The 17,525-nt window shown below is 36.8% G+C and overlaps 1 protein-coding gene across 6 annotated transcripts in view; it reads left to right on the top strand.

Annotated features, from left to right (window-relative positions):
• The window catches only part of LOC105484116 (decapping mRNA 1B), an 84,279-nt gene that overhangs the window by 9,943 nt on the left and 56,811 nt on the right, over positions 1-17,525 (top strand). For 5 of the 6 annotated variants that reach the window (XM_071070644.1, XM_011745423.3, XM_011745425.3 and 2 more), the window contains one exon: positions 1,493-1,620. In XM_071070644.1, the coding sequence (XP_070926745.1) occupies positions 1,493-1,620 (128 nt within the window). Of the gene's footprint in view, positions 1-1,492; positions 1,621-17,525 lie in introns of those variants that run through there. The other variant, XM_071070646.1, reaches the window with a different exon arrangement.

Genomic DNA, 17,525 nt, shown 5'->3' on the forward strand with positions numbered 1-17,525 from the left:
TTGGGAGTACATTTTCATTCTTCCTCTGAGTTTAAGTTGAAGTGATGATCATGATTATTTCTGGTATTGATTGTATGCTTACCACCACTTTACCCCTTTGTAAAATAAGCTAGGCAAGGATTGCCTCCCATCAGTTTTAAAATTGGAGGTTTCAGGAGAAAATCCTGGCAGTGGTTGTGTAGCTGTGTTCCTTGATCAGTATCAAATAGAGGCAAAATAAAACTAAGACATAAACAACTTGTCTTCCTGTTGCTCATAACATTTCTGTGGGTTTGTTAATAACAGCCCTAGCACCCTCATTTAAAGTAAATAAATGAATTCTGCTTGCTTCAGCTTCAGTGTGTAAATATGTGGTGTTTCATTTGTCACCGGAAGTTGAACAGTTGAATTACTATATGGCTGTCACCCAAGGGTAGACGAATGCACATGTAGTTGTTAGAGTTTATACTCAGTATGATTTGGATTCTTTTCTGCCTGGCAGAGTAGGCATTCAAGGTTTATTGAGTGAAATGAAAATAAAACGTCACTAAATGTCACATTTTTATAGAGAAAAACTTCTATAGTGGTTTATCTGTGAAGCTGTTTGCTCTGCATTGAAGAAAACAGGGGCCAGGCGCGGTGGCTCACGCCTGTAATCCCAGCACTTTGGGAGGCCGAGGCGGGCGGATCACAAGGTCAGGAGATCGAGACCACGGTGAAACCCCGTCTCTACTAAAAATACAAAAAAAAAAATTAGCCGGGCGCGGTGGCGGGCGCCTGTAGTCCCAGCTACTCAGGAGGCTGAGGCAGGAGAATGGCGTGAACCCGGGAGGCGGAGCTTGCAGTGAGCCGAGATCGCGCCACTGCACTCCAGCCTGGGCGACAGAGCGAGACTCCGTCTCAAAAAAACAAACAAACAAACAAAAAAGAAAACAAAGTATCTGCCCTTTGCACTGTTATGTAAACTTCTAGTTCAGGCTGTGTCCTCACAAACTCATTGTTGAGAGTTGATTCATATGGCTAAGAGATTTTGCAGCCTTCAGTTTCAGAAGGCTTAACATTTTCTATGAAAATTGTCTTCATATAATTGTGATGTACACTCTAATATTAACTACCAAGATTGTTTAAAAATATCTTTAATTAATTTAACTTTTAAAAAGTATTCTTTAAAAGTCAGTAATATTTTAAAAAGTAGTTACTCTGCCTTAAAGGAATTTACAACGTAGGTAAAGAAATAAACAACAACTGTATACACACATACACACACACCCCCCCCCCCACAAATGAAGTGTGACTCAATTTTACCGAATGAGTCATCATGACAGTGCTGCTGCATTACATGGGAATTAGTCCATAATGATGCCAGTGGTGGAGAAGTATATGTACAGGCTGCTTGTATAAAGCTGCATATACAAACAAAAGTTGAGAGACACATCAGAATGTACTATACTGAAAATATAGCATGCTAAGCAATTTGTCTATTGATCTCCCGCTGACCCCTTGTGATTTTTAGGTCTGCTTCTCCAAAGCACGGATTCACCATTATGAATAGGCTGAGCATGGAAAATAGGACAGAACCTATTACTAAAGACTTGGATTTCCAACTCCAGGACCCTTTCCTTCTCTACAGAAATGCCAGATGTGAGTCTTTCTTACTACATTGGGTAGTTTTACATCTGAAGTTTGGCCAAGTGTTTAAAATTGTACAGCGTATGCTATTGTGTTTGCATTTGGTATCAGTGGCTATGGGGGGTGGTCAGCATTTTAACAAATGCTAATGTTTAGGAAATGCATGCCTAACTGATGGAATAGATGCTTCATCAGAAGAGTTTAAGTGAATATAAATATGATGATATAAACCTTTAAACTCTTGTCTTTTGAAGCTTTATGGATTTGTAGTGTGAACCCATTGCTGATCTTAAGCCTGAGCAGGGCTGGGTGAGGCAAGTTGTTAGTGAGGAGACTCCAGAGAGACACATAGGTGGCGCCCTGAACGAAGAAGTGACGAGTCTGCTATGGCACTTTTTCTTGATGTATCACTTTTGGCCCAGTGGGCTGACAAAGTGTTTGAGGGCCTGTGTTGTAGGAGTGCCATCTTCTGAATACAAGTAAATAAAAAATCAAAGTCCAAAAAGTTTCTTTCCGTCATTAAGAATTTAATAACCCTTTGTAATGTGGAAGTCATAGTAGGTAACTAAATAGTCCTTGTCAGATTTGAAATGAAGTAGCCATCACCTTTCTAATACTACAGTTTACTCTCATATCGTTTTCTGACCACTTGTGTTGCACTGCTGGTCAGCCCAGAGGAAGATTGCTGAAAATATGCCAGTTGCAGGGACATCTCCACCCACAGAAAACAAGAACATAATATATAAATATGTGTGTGTGCACATGTGTGCACACACATGCACCTTACGCTTTGTGGACAGCTTTCATAAAGACCTTGCAGTGAAGAAATGTTTGCTTTATATTTTTCATCCTACTCTTTGAACTCAAGATACAAGAATTTGCCTACCATATACTATTCAATATAATTTTAATAGTGAGTATAATGTAAATAATATTTGACATTTTAACCCCAACGCATCATTAAGATGCATTAAAATGATGCTATATATAATTGTCATAATAGGTGATCATCCTGTTATTTAGAGAATAAATTTTTATGAGAGGAAAAAAATAAAGCTATTGAAACTATAATATGACTTACTAATGGCAGGTCCTGTGAAATGAAGTTTTGTAATATAGAAAAATATTGTGTTTTCTCCTCATGTTTCTTTGCCAAAAGGTACACTTTATCAATTGTAGTTGATTACTAAAAGATTTGGATTTCCAACTCCAAGACCCTTTCCTTCTCTACAGAAATGCCAGTTTGAATTGTTTATAGTTTGAATTGTTTTGTGTGCTTATAGTTATGTCAGGTTTTTTTAAGATTATTAGATTTTATGTCAAATTAATATATAATTTAAGTCCTAATAAAATAACTACAAAGTTACCTATAATCATCATTTTTGGTTGCTTTTATTTTGGATAAATACATGGTCTGGTCAGTTATAGGTAATATTTTAAATTCTTATTATATATCACGTATTAACTACTATATCAAAAATATAAAAATGCAAACTCTCTTTAATGCATCAATTTAAAAAATAACCTCCTTAAGTCCCACAGGGTTTATCTGATAGGAAATACTATTTAGATCTAATAAACATACACTTTGGTTCTAAGCATATGCAGACCACTATGATAGTCACTAGCTGCTATGGCTGTTTAGCACCTGCAATGTGGCTAGTCTGAACCGAGCTGTACTGTGAGTGTCAAATAGGCACCAATTTTCAGACAGTACCAAAAAAAAAAGTTAAAAACCTCTATTATTAATTATTTTATATTAACACATTGAAACGACAATATCTTGGATAAATTGGGCAAAATAAAATATATTATTAAAATTAATTTCACCTGCTTCTTTGAATTTTTTAATTTAAAATAATAGATGTGGCTCACGTTCGTGGTTCACCTCATATTTCTATTGAACGGCACTGTTCTATTTTAATTTGTTTTTCATATTTTCATTTATGTTTCCATATTTTATAATGATTTTCATTTATTTTACCGTATTTAATAATCACAATTTTGTAGAGTAGACATTTTCACTGCCATTTTGCAGATGAGAAAACTGAGACTCAGTGAGGTGGCAGACTGTGTAAAAAACCCACAGATTCTGATTTCACTTCCATTGCTTTTTCCACACCACTACCTGTACTGCTCTACTATTAAACATGGATGCAAATTTGGGATGCATATTAAAATGTTGCTAATGAATTTCCATACAAAAGAAGTAGAATCAGTTGAACAACAAAGAGTGAAAGGGAATGGATCTATTTACTTTTCTGAATTCATTTTGCCTTTTTTTTTTTTCTCCTTTACATCTGATACTGATTGCCTTTGCAGCCAGAGTCATTTGGTTTTATGTTGTTTGCAAAAGCCTTTTCAATCCCACTCATCAAAGGTACACAGAAGGGTTTACCACAGGTGTTGTCAGAGTCTCAGATACCTCTTAAACATTTTAATACAATTCAAATATGTTATATAATAATTATGTATGGTTTACATATTCTTTGGTGGCACGTAGATTGGTCGGCCTTTCTTTGGGCAAGGAACTCAGCTTCACTCAGGATTTTTTTTTAAGACTGTTTTCTCAAGATATTCTGTATAGTCAAGAATCTCTCTGTATGGTCTTGGCATTTCACATTGGCTTATGTATATCATAGGCCATATTTGGGCATTTCAAGTAGACAAAGGTAGAATTGATAGAGGTTTTTGGTGAGGTTTTTTAGATTCATTAGGAGAGAAAAAAAAAACCCTTTCTTGAACTGGATGAATGTAGAAGAGCAAAATAAAGAAATGAAAATCCCAAACTCCCTTCATTTAATCAGTTAAAAAAAGATGCTTGATAAATAAAGTAACTTCATTCAAACACAAAATAGATTACTTTATTACAGAAAAGGGTTTATACATTGTTTAAAGGGTTTAAACATTGTTAAAATGGGGTTTGACCTGTATGAACTTTAAAAGTAAATAAGATAGCTGTTAAAGTTAGGGCAAACATTTCATTCATTCATTTATTCAGCAAACATTTACTGGGCATTTACTGTCTGCCAAACACTATGTTCAGGCTTTATATGGGTTATCCCGTAACTTTTTCTTGGAAATACTATTACTCCTGTTTTATAAATGAGAATACTGAGGTTAAAGGGATTAAGCAATACACTGTGGTCCATGATTATTTTGAGATGGCAACACTATTTAAACCAAGAAACCTTAACTTCAAGACCCAAGGCCCAAGCAGTGAAGTATTAGCAGTAAATAATGCATCTGAGCAAAGTTTATCATTTACAAACACATAGTTATTTTAGAGTACACTCCAAGGTTTAAAAAGCAAGTTTTTTTAGCCTTGAGATTCAAGCATATATCAGTTATTAGAAAGTTTCGTTTTTACCAAATTAAAAACTAATTTAACAAAAAGTTGAATTATACCACTTCTTTTGTAATGTTCCCCTATAGTAATCATTTACTGTATTTTTCATTTCGCAACTAAATAAGATACTAGCATAGGGAAATATCATTTCCCAAATATAATACTTAGGTTATAGACAGCAATGACAGGGGGATTCCTTTCTTTTCTTGCTTTTTCAGTTGAGATGGGGTCTTGCTCTCTTTGTCCAGGCTGGAGTGCAGTGGCACAATCTTGGCTTATTGCAGCCTCCAACTCCCAAGTTCAAGCAATTCTCCTGCCTCAGCCTCTGAGGAGCTGGGATTATAGGCATGCGGCACCACGCCTGCTAGTTTTTAGTAGAGACAGGGTTTCACCATGTTGGCCAGGCTGGTCTCAAACTCCTGACCTCAAGTGATTGCCCACCTTGGCCTCCCGAAGGGCTAGGATTATAGGTGTGAGCCACCATGCCTGGCCCCTTTCCTTTCCCTTTCTCTTTTCTTTCCTCTTTCCTCTGTTCTGTTCTGTTCTTTAGAGACAAGTTCTTGCTCTGTCACCCCGGCTGGAGTGCAGTCGCATGGTCATAGCCTCATTGCAACCTTGAACTCCTGGGCTAAACCACCACACCCGGATAATTTAAAACAACTTTTTTAGAGACAGGATCTTGCTGTGTTGCCCAGGCTGGTTTCAGATTCCTGGCTTGAAGTGATCTTCCCACCTCAGCCTCCTGAGTAGTTGGCATTACAGGCAGGAGCCACCATGCCCAGCTGACAGGGAGATTTCAGAGCTAGGCCAACAAGTTGAATATATTATTATCAACAGTTATAGGATTGTAGTGAAATTCTTTTTAGATGCTGGATTTTATTGCAAATGTAAACCTGAAGTTTAGATCAAATCAGAAAAGACAAACTTAAGATATTTAGGACCAAAACTATTTTAGAAAACTCCTCCTAAGTCTTAAAGTGAATTTATCATTTTGAGTAGTTTTGTATTAAAAAAGAAATGACAGTTTAAATCCTTGATTAACATTTATAGGATCTGGGAAAAACTGCTATAAATAATGGAAATAGTACCCTGAATGAAAACGAAAATTACAGATAGCCCTCATCTTCTAAACAGGCATCTTCCAAAAAGTTACCTTTTAAAGTGATTGGCTGATAGGCTTTTGGGTAAACCATGGCAGAGTGAGCATACTCCTGGTTTTCCTGAAGTTCTCTTGAAATGACAGTGAAAAAATAAAAAAGACATAAACCCAAAGAGTGGAGGATCCATTTTACGAAAGAGATGGAATAAACAAGAAGTAGGAAGCCGTGCCGTGATAGCTTCATTGTACACAAATACGAGCTCTGCCTCCTCACAGAGGGTTGTTGATCTTTGCTCTGTTGGTTCTACCATGCATTGACCCACCCTGCAGAAGGATAATACGTACTCACCTTGTTGTACTCAAGCATGGCTATACTAATTGCTTTGGCCAGTGAAATGTGGCTGAAAATATGTATCACTTCTAAGCAAATATTTTAAGAACTAGCTCAAGATTTACTGCCTTTTTTCCTTCTGCCATGATGACCAGCAATATTCCGGGCAGAGGCTGCTTTGTCAGCCTAGGTTCTGAAATGAAGATAACATGGCACAGAGGTAAAAGTGACCCATGATGGACATGTAGCTTGTAAGAAATAAACCTTTGTCATTGTAAGCTAGGCCATTGAGATTTTGGTGTCATTTGTTACTGTAGCATAACTTGGCCTATTGTGACTGATATACAAACCATCCAGGAAGAAGGGAATCTCCTAGAGCAAAGGTGAAGAGTCCCATAATGACCCCTGTGCAACTGGAGGGGATTTAAATTAAAGTCAAAGGGTGAATTGCTTCAGGAATGGTATCCAAGAAAAAATTCACAACTGATAGTTTGAATCTATTGGGACATTTACAGTTACTTTTTAAGAGTTTGGTGCTGATATAAGTAGCATTGAAAACTAAGGGGTAGGGAGACAAAAGAAACACTTTAATTCCTGGGAAAACAAAATATTGAACAAAAAAGGAAATCATAGTATACCATGTAGCTCTGCAAATCATAATACATGGTTAAAGAGACTGAATATGAAAGCCTTATATTGGAAGGATGGGGTTGTATGTGGTGTATTTGTGTGTAAATTTGTGTGTGAATTGGTGTGTATTGTAAGAAAACTGAATCCTCTTCAGTCAATTTTTAAGAATCAAGAAATGGTACGTACATGATATATGGGAAAGGGATTTAAATACCATCAGAAAAATTAGATGAGAAATGGAGAGCAGAAAGAACTGTCATAGATATAATTTAAGTTGCTTTTAGGGAGCAGTAATCAAGAATGGAGTGACTAGAGAAGGATTCTATTTGCTATAAACTTCATAGTATTAGTTAACTTTTAAAATTATGTACATGTATTATTTTCATGAAAATAATAATTAAAATATAATTGGATATCAGAATATATTCTCTCATAAAAAACGTAATTTTAGTTGTGGTTAGCTTTCCAAGTCAACTCACAAAAGCCTTTTTAGCCCAGTATGCACCTATTTAAGAGTAGTATACTAGCATTATAATGACGTACATATGAAATATAGCACTAGCATATGTAGGATTATTTCTGTAGGAAAATCCATTCAAGAATAAAACTGTGTAGACGCCAAGAATATAATTTCCTTAGCAGCAGGGCAGAGTACTTCTTATTCCCATTTGTATTGACAAATCATTTGTAAAGCTAGGAGTTCCTGTACGTTTTTTTTTTTTAAGCATGTGTGGTAATAGTAAACCTTTTGAAGTCTTCGTAGCCATGTTTCTTAATTCTGGAGTGGTTCTGTAGCTTCTCTCCTTCTTTCCATCCCCACTTCTATTCCAGTTCAGGCTTTCATTATGTGTTACTTGGGATGTTTCATAACCCTCCATAGCAAAAAGGGACTGAACTTCTGGCATCATCCAAAATAGAGTAAGTTCACTACAATACATCTCTCCCACTGTTTACAACTAAAAGTTCTGGGCAGATTACAAAAACAACTAACTGGGGCCTCTGAAAGTAAATGACAACAGACACACTGAGGAGAGCAATCAGAACTTGAAGAAAAACTGCTATGGTGGTGAGTTCCCAGCTTTATTCTTTCCTCTTTTATCAACTGGATTTGACACAAGAATGTGCCAAGTCACAGAACTCTAGGAAAAAAATAACAAAACCTGAGAGAAACTCCTCTTTCTAAAAACTTCCCCCTTTTCTTTCCCTACCTCCCCTTTTCTCTTATATCCCTACCCTGAAGCCAGTTGCAGAGAAAGCTGAACTGCCACTGTGGTGGTCATGGTGGTGGCCCAGGCACCCAAAATCCCAAGAAAGAGCCTGTCTCTGCCCCTGTGGTCTGAAGAGTGTGAGGAAAATCCCATTATGTATTTTATTTTGGTTTTCTTTTGCTGCACAGATTGCCTGACAGTGTGAGAGTCTAAAACCCTGAGACAAACCCTGACTTTGTAGCCGGAAGACTGGGGAAAAAGGCCCTGACAGCTGGCAAGTGGGAGTGACTCTAGAGGAGGGAGCTGGATAAGGAGATCTCCTAATTCTGTCTAGGAACTGATGCAAACCCTGGGTCCACCTGGAGCTACATACATGTAACAGAACCCAGGAAATAACAACAGCTTTGAGAATTAGCTTACAATATAAACCATTATTCCAAATTTCCGACTAGTATATGTATAGGGCAGACATAAACACTTTTGAAAATGGAACTGAGGGCTGGGTGCGGTGGCTCACGCCTATAATCCCAGCACTTTGGGAGGCCGAGGCGGGCAGATCACCAGGTCAGGAGATCGAGACCATCCTGGCTAACACAGTGAAACCCCGTCTCTACTAAAAATACAAAAAAAAAAAAAAATTAGCTGGGTGTGGTGGCGGGCGCCTGTAGTCCCAGCTACTCAGGAGGCTGAGGCAGGAGAATGGCGTGAACTCAAGTGGCGGCTTGCAGTGAGCAGAGATCGCGCCACCGCACTGCAGCCTGGGCGGCAGAGCGAGACTCGTCTCAAAAAAAAAAAAGAAAAGAAAATGGAACTGACATGGAAGCATCATCCACAGACAGCAAGACAGAGCTTCTTACCTAAACCTAACTGAATTGAGTGCTTTCTCAAATATACAAAATGAACATTCTCCAGAGGGTTTCAAGAGGACTCTGAGTCTTACAAAAGAATAAAAATGTCCAGGGTGCAATCCAAAATTACTAGCCAGGAAAATATGCCAAACTCTCAAAGAAAAAATCAGTAGCCACCCTGAGATGATCTGGATGTTAGAATCATAAGATAGTGACATTAAGATAGTTATTACTATGCTCTGTGAGGTAAAACTGGATACTCTTGAAATGAATGGAAAGATAGAAATTCTTGGCATAAAAAATAGGTATAAAAAATAACCACATGGAAAATTTGGAACTGAATAATATACTATTTCTTGGATGGTCTTAATAGCAAAATGTGGATGACAGTGGAAAGAAGAGTTGGTGAACTCATCAATAGGTCAATAGAAATTTCCAAACCTGAAGAATATAGAGCCAGATGTTTGTAAAAGATGAACAGGGCCTTCAGAGATCTGTGGGGCAATAGCAGAAGGTCTAATTCGTGTCATTGAAATCTAATGAAGAGGAGAGACTTATAAATATTTGAAAAAATAATATCCAAAACCTTTCCCAATCCAGTGAAGGAAACAAATGTACGTAGATTCAAGGAACTCAGTGAATCCCCAAACAGAATAAACCCAAAGAAAACCATGCCCATGACATGACATTTAGTCATAATCAAACTGCTGAAAAACAAAGATTTTTTTTTTTTTTTTAAATCTTGAAACAGAGAAAATCATTGTGTTACATCTAGGACAATAATGTTTTGAATGACTACAGATTTCTTATCAGAAATTATGTAGGCCAGAAGACAGTGGAGCAACATTTTCAAATTTGGAAATAAAAGAGCTATTAACCTAGAATTCCATTTCCAGCAAAAATATCTCTCAGGAATGAAGGTGAAAGAAAGACATACTCAGATAAAGGAAACATAAAAAGAAGTAGTTTTTTTTTTTTTTTTTTTTTTTTTTTTTTTTTTTTTTTTGCCAGAAGACCTGTTGTAGAATAAATGTTAAAAGAAATTATTCAGGCTGGAAGGAATAATATCAAAAGGAAAGCTGGAATTGCAGGATGAAGTAAGAACAACAGAAATAGTAAATATATTGGTAATTACAAGAGATTTATTTTTTCCCCTTTCAAATTATTTAAAATACATATGACTGTTGAAAGCAAAAGTTACAACGTTGTCAGGAGAGGAGGTTCAGTGTATACGGATGTGAAACGTGACAACTATAACATAAAAAGAGAGGACAAATGGACACTTATAGAGCCTTTACATTCTATTTGAAGTGGTAAAAGAAAAACTCTAAGTAGACTGTGTAAAGTTAGATATGTATATTGTAATTCTTAGAGCAACCACTAAAAAGAAATATAGAGATACAACCAAGAGATCAAATAGAATACTAAAAAATTCAGATAACCCAAAAGAAGACAAGAAAGAGGGTAATAGGAGAGCAAAAAATATGACAAACATTAAACAAAAAACAAAATGGCAGACCTACCCAAGTTCAACCATATCAGTAGTTACGTTACATGTAAATGGACTAACATAGTGATTAAAAGACAGAGATTGCCAGATTGGATTAAAAAAGCATGGCCTAACTATATGCTTTCTACACAAAACCCGTTTTAAATGTAATGATATAAATAGGTTAAAGGTAAAAGGATGAAGAAAGATATACCATGCAAATACTCATGAAAAGAAAACTGGGGTGTCTAGATTATTAACAGACAAAGTAGATGTCAGAACAATGAAAATTACCAGGGATAAAAAATGACATTACATAATGATACAGGAATAAAGTCATCCAGAAGGCATAATAATTATTAATGTGTATGCACCTAATTACAGAGCTTCAAAGTGTGTGAAGCAAAAAGTGACAGAACTGAAGGAGAAGTTTTTGTTTTTTTTTTTTAAATTCTGCAATTACACTTGGAGAATTTAGTGCTCCACTTTCTACAGTCAATAGAGCAAGAGGATAGAAAACAGGAAGCATATGGAAGACTTGAACAACACTATCAATTAAACACAGCTGTCATTTATATGACATGCTATCGATCGACAGCAGAATGCACGTTCTTCTCAAGTGCACATGAAATATTCCCTAAGATAAACCTCCTCGCAGGTCATAAAGCAAACCTTAAACATTTTTAAAGAATTGAAATCATACAAAGTATATTCTTGGGACCACAATAGAATTAAATTAGACATCAACAACAGAAAGGTATCTGGAATATCCCCAAGTATTTGGAAATTAAACAGCACACTTCTGAAAAACTCGTGTCAAAGAAGAAAGAAAATTAGAGAACATTTGAACTGAATAACAATGAAAATTACAATATTTCAGATGCAAGCAAAGTTGGACTTAGAGGGAAATTTATACCATCAAGTACTTGTATTGGAAAAGAAGAAAGTTCTTAAATTGGTAATTCAAACGTTCACTTAAAACAGGAGAAGAGTATATTAAATCCAAAGCAAACAGAAGGAAAGAAATAAAAAGAGGAGAAATCAATGAGATAAAAAACAGAAAAACTATTTAGAGAAAATTAGTGAAACCAAAACCTGATTATCTTTGAAAAGAATCAGTAAAACTGATAAACACCTGGCCAGACTAATGAAGAAGAAAAAAAGACACAAATTAGCAGTATCAGAAATGAAAGAGAGGCTATCCACAGACATTAAAAGGATAATAAAGGAGTACTATAATTCGGCAACTTAGATGAAATGGACTAATTCATTGAGAAATACAAATCATCAGAATTCACTCAAGAAAAATAGGTAACCTGAATAGTCCCATATTAAGGAAATCGAATTTGTAATTAAAAATCTAACAAAACTCCAAGTTCAGATAGTTTAACTGGTGAATTCAACCAGATATTCAAGGGAGGAATAATACCAATTCTACACAATCTCTTTCAGAAAGTAGAAGAGGTAATATTTTCCAGCTCGTTTTATCAGGGCAGCATTATCCTGATACCAAAACAGGGCAAAGGCATTACAAGAAAAGAAAATTATCAGTCAATGTCTCTTGTGAACATAGATATAAAAATCCTCAGCAAAATACTAACAAAATAATGTTTATAGTAGCATTATTCACAATAGCCAAATGATGGGGAAAACCCAAATATCCATCAGTGAATGAATGGGTAAACAAAATATTATATACACATACAGTGGAATATTGTTCCACTTTAAAAGAGAATAAAATTATGATATGTACTGCAACATGAATGAACCTTGAAGACATTATGCTAAGTTAAACCAGACACGAAAGAACAAATACTGTATGATTCCACTTCTGTGAGGCACATAGAGTTGTCAAATTCATACAGACAGAAAGTAAAATAGTGGTTTTCAGGGGCTTCAGGGAATGGAGAGTGGGGAGTTATCTGTTAATGGGTACAGAGTTTTAGTTTGGGATGATGAAAAAGTTCTGGAGATGGATAGTGGTGATGGTTGCACAATATTGTGGATGTGTTGAATGCCACTGAACTGCGTATTTTAAACTGTAAATGTAATGTTTTTAATATTTTAACAATAGAAAAAGGAAAAAATACTAGCAAATTGAATCCAGCAATTCATAAAAAGGATATGTCATTAGCCTTATACTTCACTTCTGGCTTATCCCCTCCATCCAAAACCACAGTTGGATTCATCTTCCTAAAGCACAAGCCTAATTAAGTTGCTTTCCTTCTCAAAATCTTAAATGCCTACCAAGTAAAACTCTTCGCCCAATATTTAAAGCTTGCTGTAGTCAGGTCAGTTTCCCTTTCAGGTCAAGTCTGCTACTACTCTTGCACGCTTGCCTAATGCTCCAAGTAAACAACCACGTACACACTTTCCCAGAATACTCTTGCCTGCATGCTTTTAAATATTTTTTTTTCTCCTTGAATTCTCTCCCTCATTCTGACCAATCTCTACCAGATAAATTCTACTCATATTTCAAAACCCAGCTGGAACTTTACCTCCCTGGATGTTTTTGTGATTCCCCCGTATAGCTGTGATGTCTCACTGCAGCATATACGTCTTTTATGTTGTATTTATGTTTGCTTTGCTCATTTGTTATTGAGCACTTGTCTGTTGATACTGATTCTGTGTTGGGTTTTGGAAGTAATGATTAAGATATATCCCTTCCGGCCAGGCGCGGTGGCTCACGCCTATAATCCCAGCACTTTGGGAGGCCGAGGTGGGTAGATCACGAGGTCAGGAGATCGAGACCATCCTGGCTAACACGGTGAAACCCCATCTCTACTAAAAATACAAAAAAATTAGCTGGGCCTGGTGGCACGCGCCTGTAATCCCAGCTACTCGGGAGGCTGAGGTGGGAGAATGGCATGAACTCAAGAGGCAGAGCTTGGAGTGAGCCGAGATCGCCCCACTGCACTCCAGCCTGGGCAACAGAGCAAGACTCTGTCTCAAAAAAAAAAAAAAAAAAAGATATCTCCCTTCCTCCTTACAGTTTACCATCCTAGCACAAAAGACAGACATGTAAACATGTATGTTCAAAATAACATGCTAAATCTGAGCTAGAAATAAAGGCAATTACTAGTTGTGCTTATATTTTACCTTATGCATAATATTTTGTGCTAGTTTCTCTGTTAAGAGTGCAAGCACCTTCAGGGCAAAGGTATCTTTCCAGTCCCCCCCCCCATAGCACTGAATTCCTTGCATTAAATGTGCACAATTAAATATTTGCAATGAGTACTGAATTGCTTTTATTGGATTTCTTTATTCAAAGCTACTGATTAAACTTAACCTAAAAGTTCACAACTATTTCTTTTTTTTTTTTTTTTTTTTTTTTTGAGACGGAGTCTCGCTCTGTCGCCTAGGCTGGAGTGCAGTGGCCGGATCTCAGCTCACTGCAAGCTCCGCCTCCCGGGTTCCCGCCATTCTCCTGCCTCAGCCTCCCGAGTAGCTGGGACTACAGGCGCCCGCCACCACGCCCGGCTAGTTTTTTGTATTTCTTTTTAATAGAGACGGGGTTTCACCGTGTTAGCCAGGATGGTCTCGATCTCCTGACCTCGTGATCCGCCCGTCTCAGCCTCCCAAAGTGCTGGGATCAGTTTTTCTTTTGGAGCATTAGCCATTAGGCATTAACAAGCCTCTGTGTTTCCTGTGTAGAAACTCAAAGCAGTAAGTAATTTTAGCAGCTTACCTAGGAACTACTCTGATTCTCAAGTTACTTTTAATATAGATAGTAGCAACATTTACCTAGAAGTTCCTAGAGGTAATTGTGAGTTGTGAGAATGCCATACATCCTCATCATGGGAAATTTAATAGTTCAAGGAAGAGATATGTAATGTGGGAAAATGTTAGTTTTATCTATGTGAACAAGATGATGTATAATGTATATATATAATATAAATTTTCTTTATAGAACTTTAAATTCTAAAAAAGCACTTTTATGGATGTCTCCTTCAACTTGTTTTATGCTTATTGAGATACTGTGACTTGATATTTAAGAAGTTTATTCACTATTTTAAACTTGATATCTTAATTACGATACATGAAAACAGGTCACATCTCTGTTTCCTCCTGGCCTTGTTAAACATGGCCATGTGGTGTAAACAGAAAAGCTTATGCTATAGATGTTTTATCTGCAAATGAAATAAGAATTTTTTTCATTTTTATAGAAGCAATGAAATAAATCTTTATTAAAAATAGTTAAAAGTAGTATTACCAAACACTAGATTTAAAATGACACTTATAAGCATTTACTATAAAACAAAAAGTGATAAATTTTACCTCATCAAAAGTAAAAGTTTCATCAAATTAAAAACTTCTGTTCTTAAGATACCTTTAGGAAAATGAAAAGAGAACCACAGACTGGGAAAACATACTGAGAACATATATCTGACACAGTACTATATTGAGAATATGTAAATAACACTTAGAAGTTAACAACAGAAAGACAAGCCAACTAAAAAATTAGCAAAATATTTGAAAAGATGCTTTAAAAAAGAAGATATACAAATACCAATAGTCATATGAAAAGATTCTTACCATTATTCATCAGGTATTTTGAAGTTAATGCATGTAGCAGTAGTTTCTTGCTTTTTATTCTGTGTAGTATTCCACTGCATCATTATAGTGCAGTCTGTTTATTCTCCTATCAATAGATATTTGAGTTATTTCCAGATTTGAGCTATTCTGAATAAAGTTACCATGAACATTTCCGTTCATGTTTTTTAGGTGAATAGGTATGCTTATCTGTCTTGGGTTTATACGTAGGAGTGAAATTGATGGAGACATAGTGTAGGGGTTTGTTTAGCTTTAGAGATACTGCTGAACAGTTGTGTGCCTATTTATGCTCTCTCCAGTAATGTCTAAGACTTCCCATTTGCTCCACACCCTTGTCAAAACTTGATATTGTTTGTTTTTTTAAATTTTCTGGGAATTCTGAAGTGATATCTCATTGTGGTTTTAATTTGCATTTTACCATAACAACAGATTGTATTGAGCGTTTCTTCATATGCTTATTGGGCATTGGAAACCTATGCAGATTAAAGCCCAAATAAGAATATCACATACTCCTTAGAATGGCTACAATTAAAAAGACAGGTGTTAATGAGGATGTGGAACAATGGAAACGTTGATACATTGCTTCTGAGAGAGTAATATGCTACAACTACTTTGGAGAACTATTTGGCATTTTCTTATAAACTTAAACATATAAGTAGCGTATGATCCAACAAGTTCCATTCATAGTTATTTACTTTAGAGAAATGGGCCGGGCATGGTGGCTCACGCCTGTAATCCCAACACTTTGGGAGGCTGAGGCGGGCGGATCCCTTGAGGTCAGGAGTTCGAGACAAGCCTGGCCAACATGGTGAATCCCCCCCCCACCCACTAAAAATACAAAAATTAGCTGGGCGTGGTGGCGGGCACCTGTAATCCCAGCTACAGCGGAGGCCGAGGCAGGATGGCTTGAGCCCTGAAGGGGGAGGTTGCAGTGAGCCAAGATGGCACCGCTGCACTCCGGCCTGGGCGATGAAACCAGACTCCGTCTCAAAAACAAAAACAAGAAGAGGCCGGGCGCTGGGACTCACGCCTGTAACCCCAGCACTTTGAGAGGCCGAAGCAGGCAGATCACCTGAAGTCAGGAGTTTGAGACCAGCCTGGCCAACTTGGCGAAACCCCATCTCTACTAAAAAAAAAGAAAAATTAGCCAGGCATGGTGGCGGGCGCCTGTAGTCCCAGCAGCCTGGGGGCCTGAGGCAGGAGAATTTCCTGAACGTGGGAGGCGGAGGTTGCAGCAGTGAGCCAAGATCGGGCCATTGCACTCCAGCCTGGGTGACAGCGCGAGACTCCGAAAGCACATGTCCACACAAAGACTTCTACACAAATGCTCAAAGCAGTTTTATTCATAGTAGCAAAAAAAATCCGGTAATAACCCGCATACCCATTAATAGTTACATAGATAAATTTTGGTATATAATAATAGAACACTGCTCAGCAATAAAAAGAAATGAACTACTGATATATTCAACAACATGAATTAATTTCAGAAACACGTTGAGCAAAGCAAGCCATCTACGAAAGAGGATATACTGTACGACTCCATTGATATGAAGTTTAAGAACAGGCAAAACTAATCTAGGATGATAGAAGTAAAAAATTGGTTGCCTCTGCTGGGGCTGGTGGTGGAAGTGGGGTGTGCTGGTTGACTGGAAAAGAGTGATAAAAATATTTTATATCTTGTTTTCAGTGTTGGTTACATAAGAGTGTTTTATTGCCAACTCACTGAGCAGAACACTTTCAGATCTGTGCATTTTCTTTTACATAAATGATTCTTCAATGTAAGAAAGTAGAAATAATTGAACCTTATAAAAGAAGTATTTAAATAAATGAATATTTAAGGATAATTTTTTTACCCTTCTTTATTTTCCTGACATTATTAGCCGCTGTTTCTGCTAACTCTGATCTCTGCTGTGTTGATTAGAATATTACATTAACTCTTATCACTTTGTGTCGTGGCTTTTTCAACCTGGAAATAAAGCAGTCCTTGTTCTAAAACACATCTTCAGTACTTTAAACCAACATGATACCAAAAGCTTGACATCAGCTGAAAGCGCCAAGTAATGTGAGGTAATAGAAATAGTTGAGTCTGCATTTCTAGTTTCCAGATCAGTCAGAAGGCTCTGCCCCCTTTCTCTGGGTTGTGACATCTGCTTTCTCCCCGTGGTCAGAGAAGCAAGGTTTCTTTTTGCCAAAAATATGGAAACCTGTACAACTTAATATTTTTCCTGAGTGGAAGGAATTAACCTTCCACTTCTCTCTTGAGAGTCAATTTTTTAAAATGTCAATTTCCTAGCAAAGAGAAGCCTTAGCATCTACTCTGCAGTGCTTTCTCTAGAATGAAATATATAAAAACAATACAGTTTTAAAATATAATAGTAGATATTTTCTTGGTGGCTATTATAGAACATA

The sequence above is a fragment of the Macaca nemestrina genome, chromosome 10, assembly GCF_043159975.1.
Source record: "Macaca nemestrina isolate mMacNem1 chromosome 10, mMacNem.hap1, whole genome shotgun sequence".
Classification (NCBI taxonomy): Eukaryota; Metazoa; Chordata; class Mammalia; order Primates; family Cercopithecidae; genus Macaca; species Macaca nemestrina.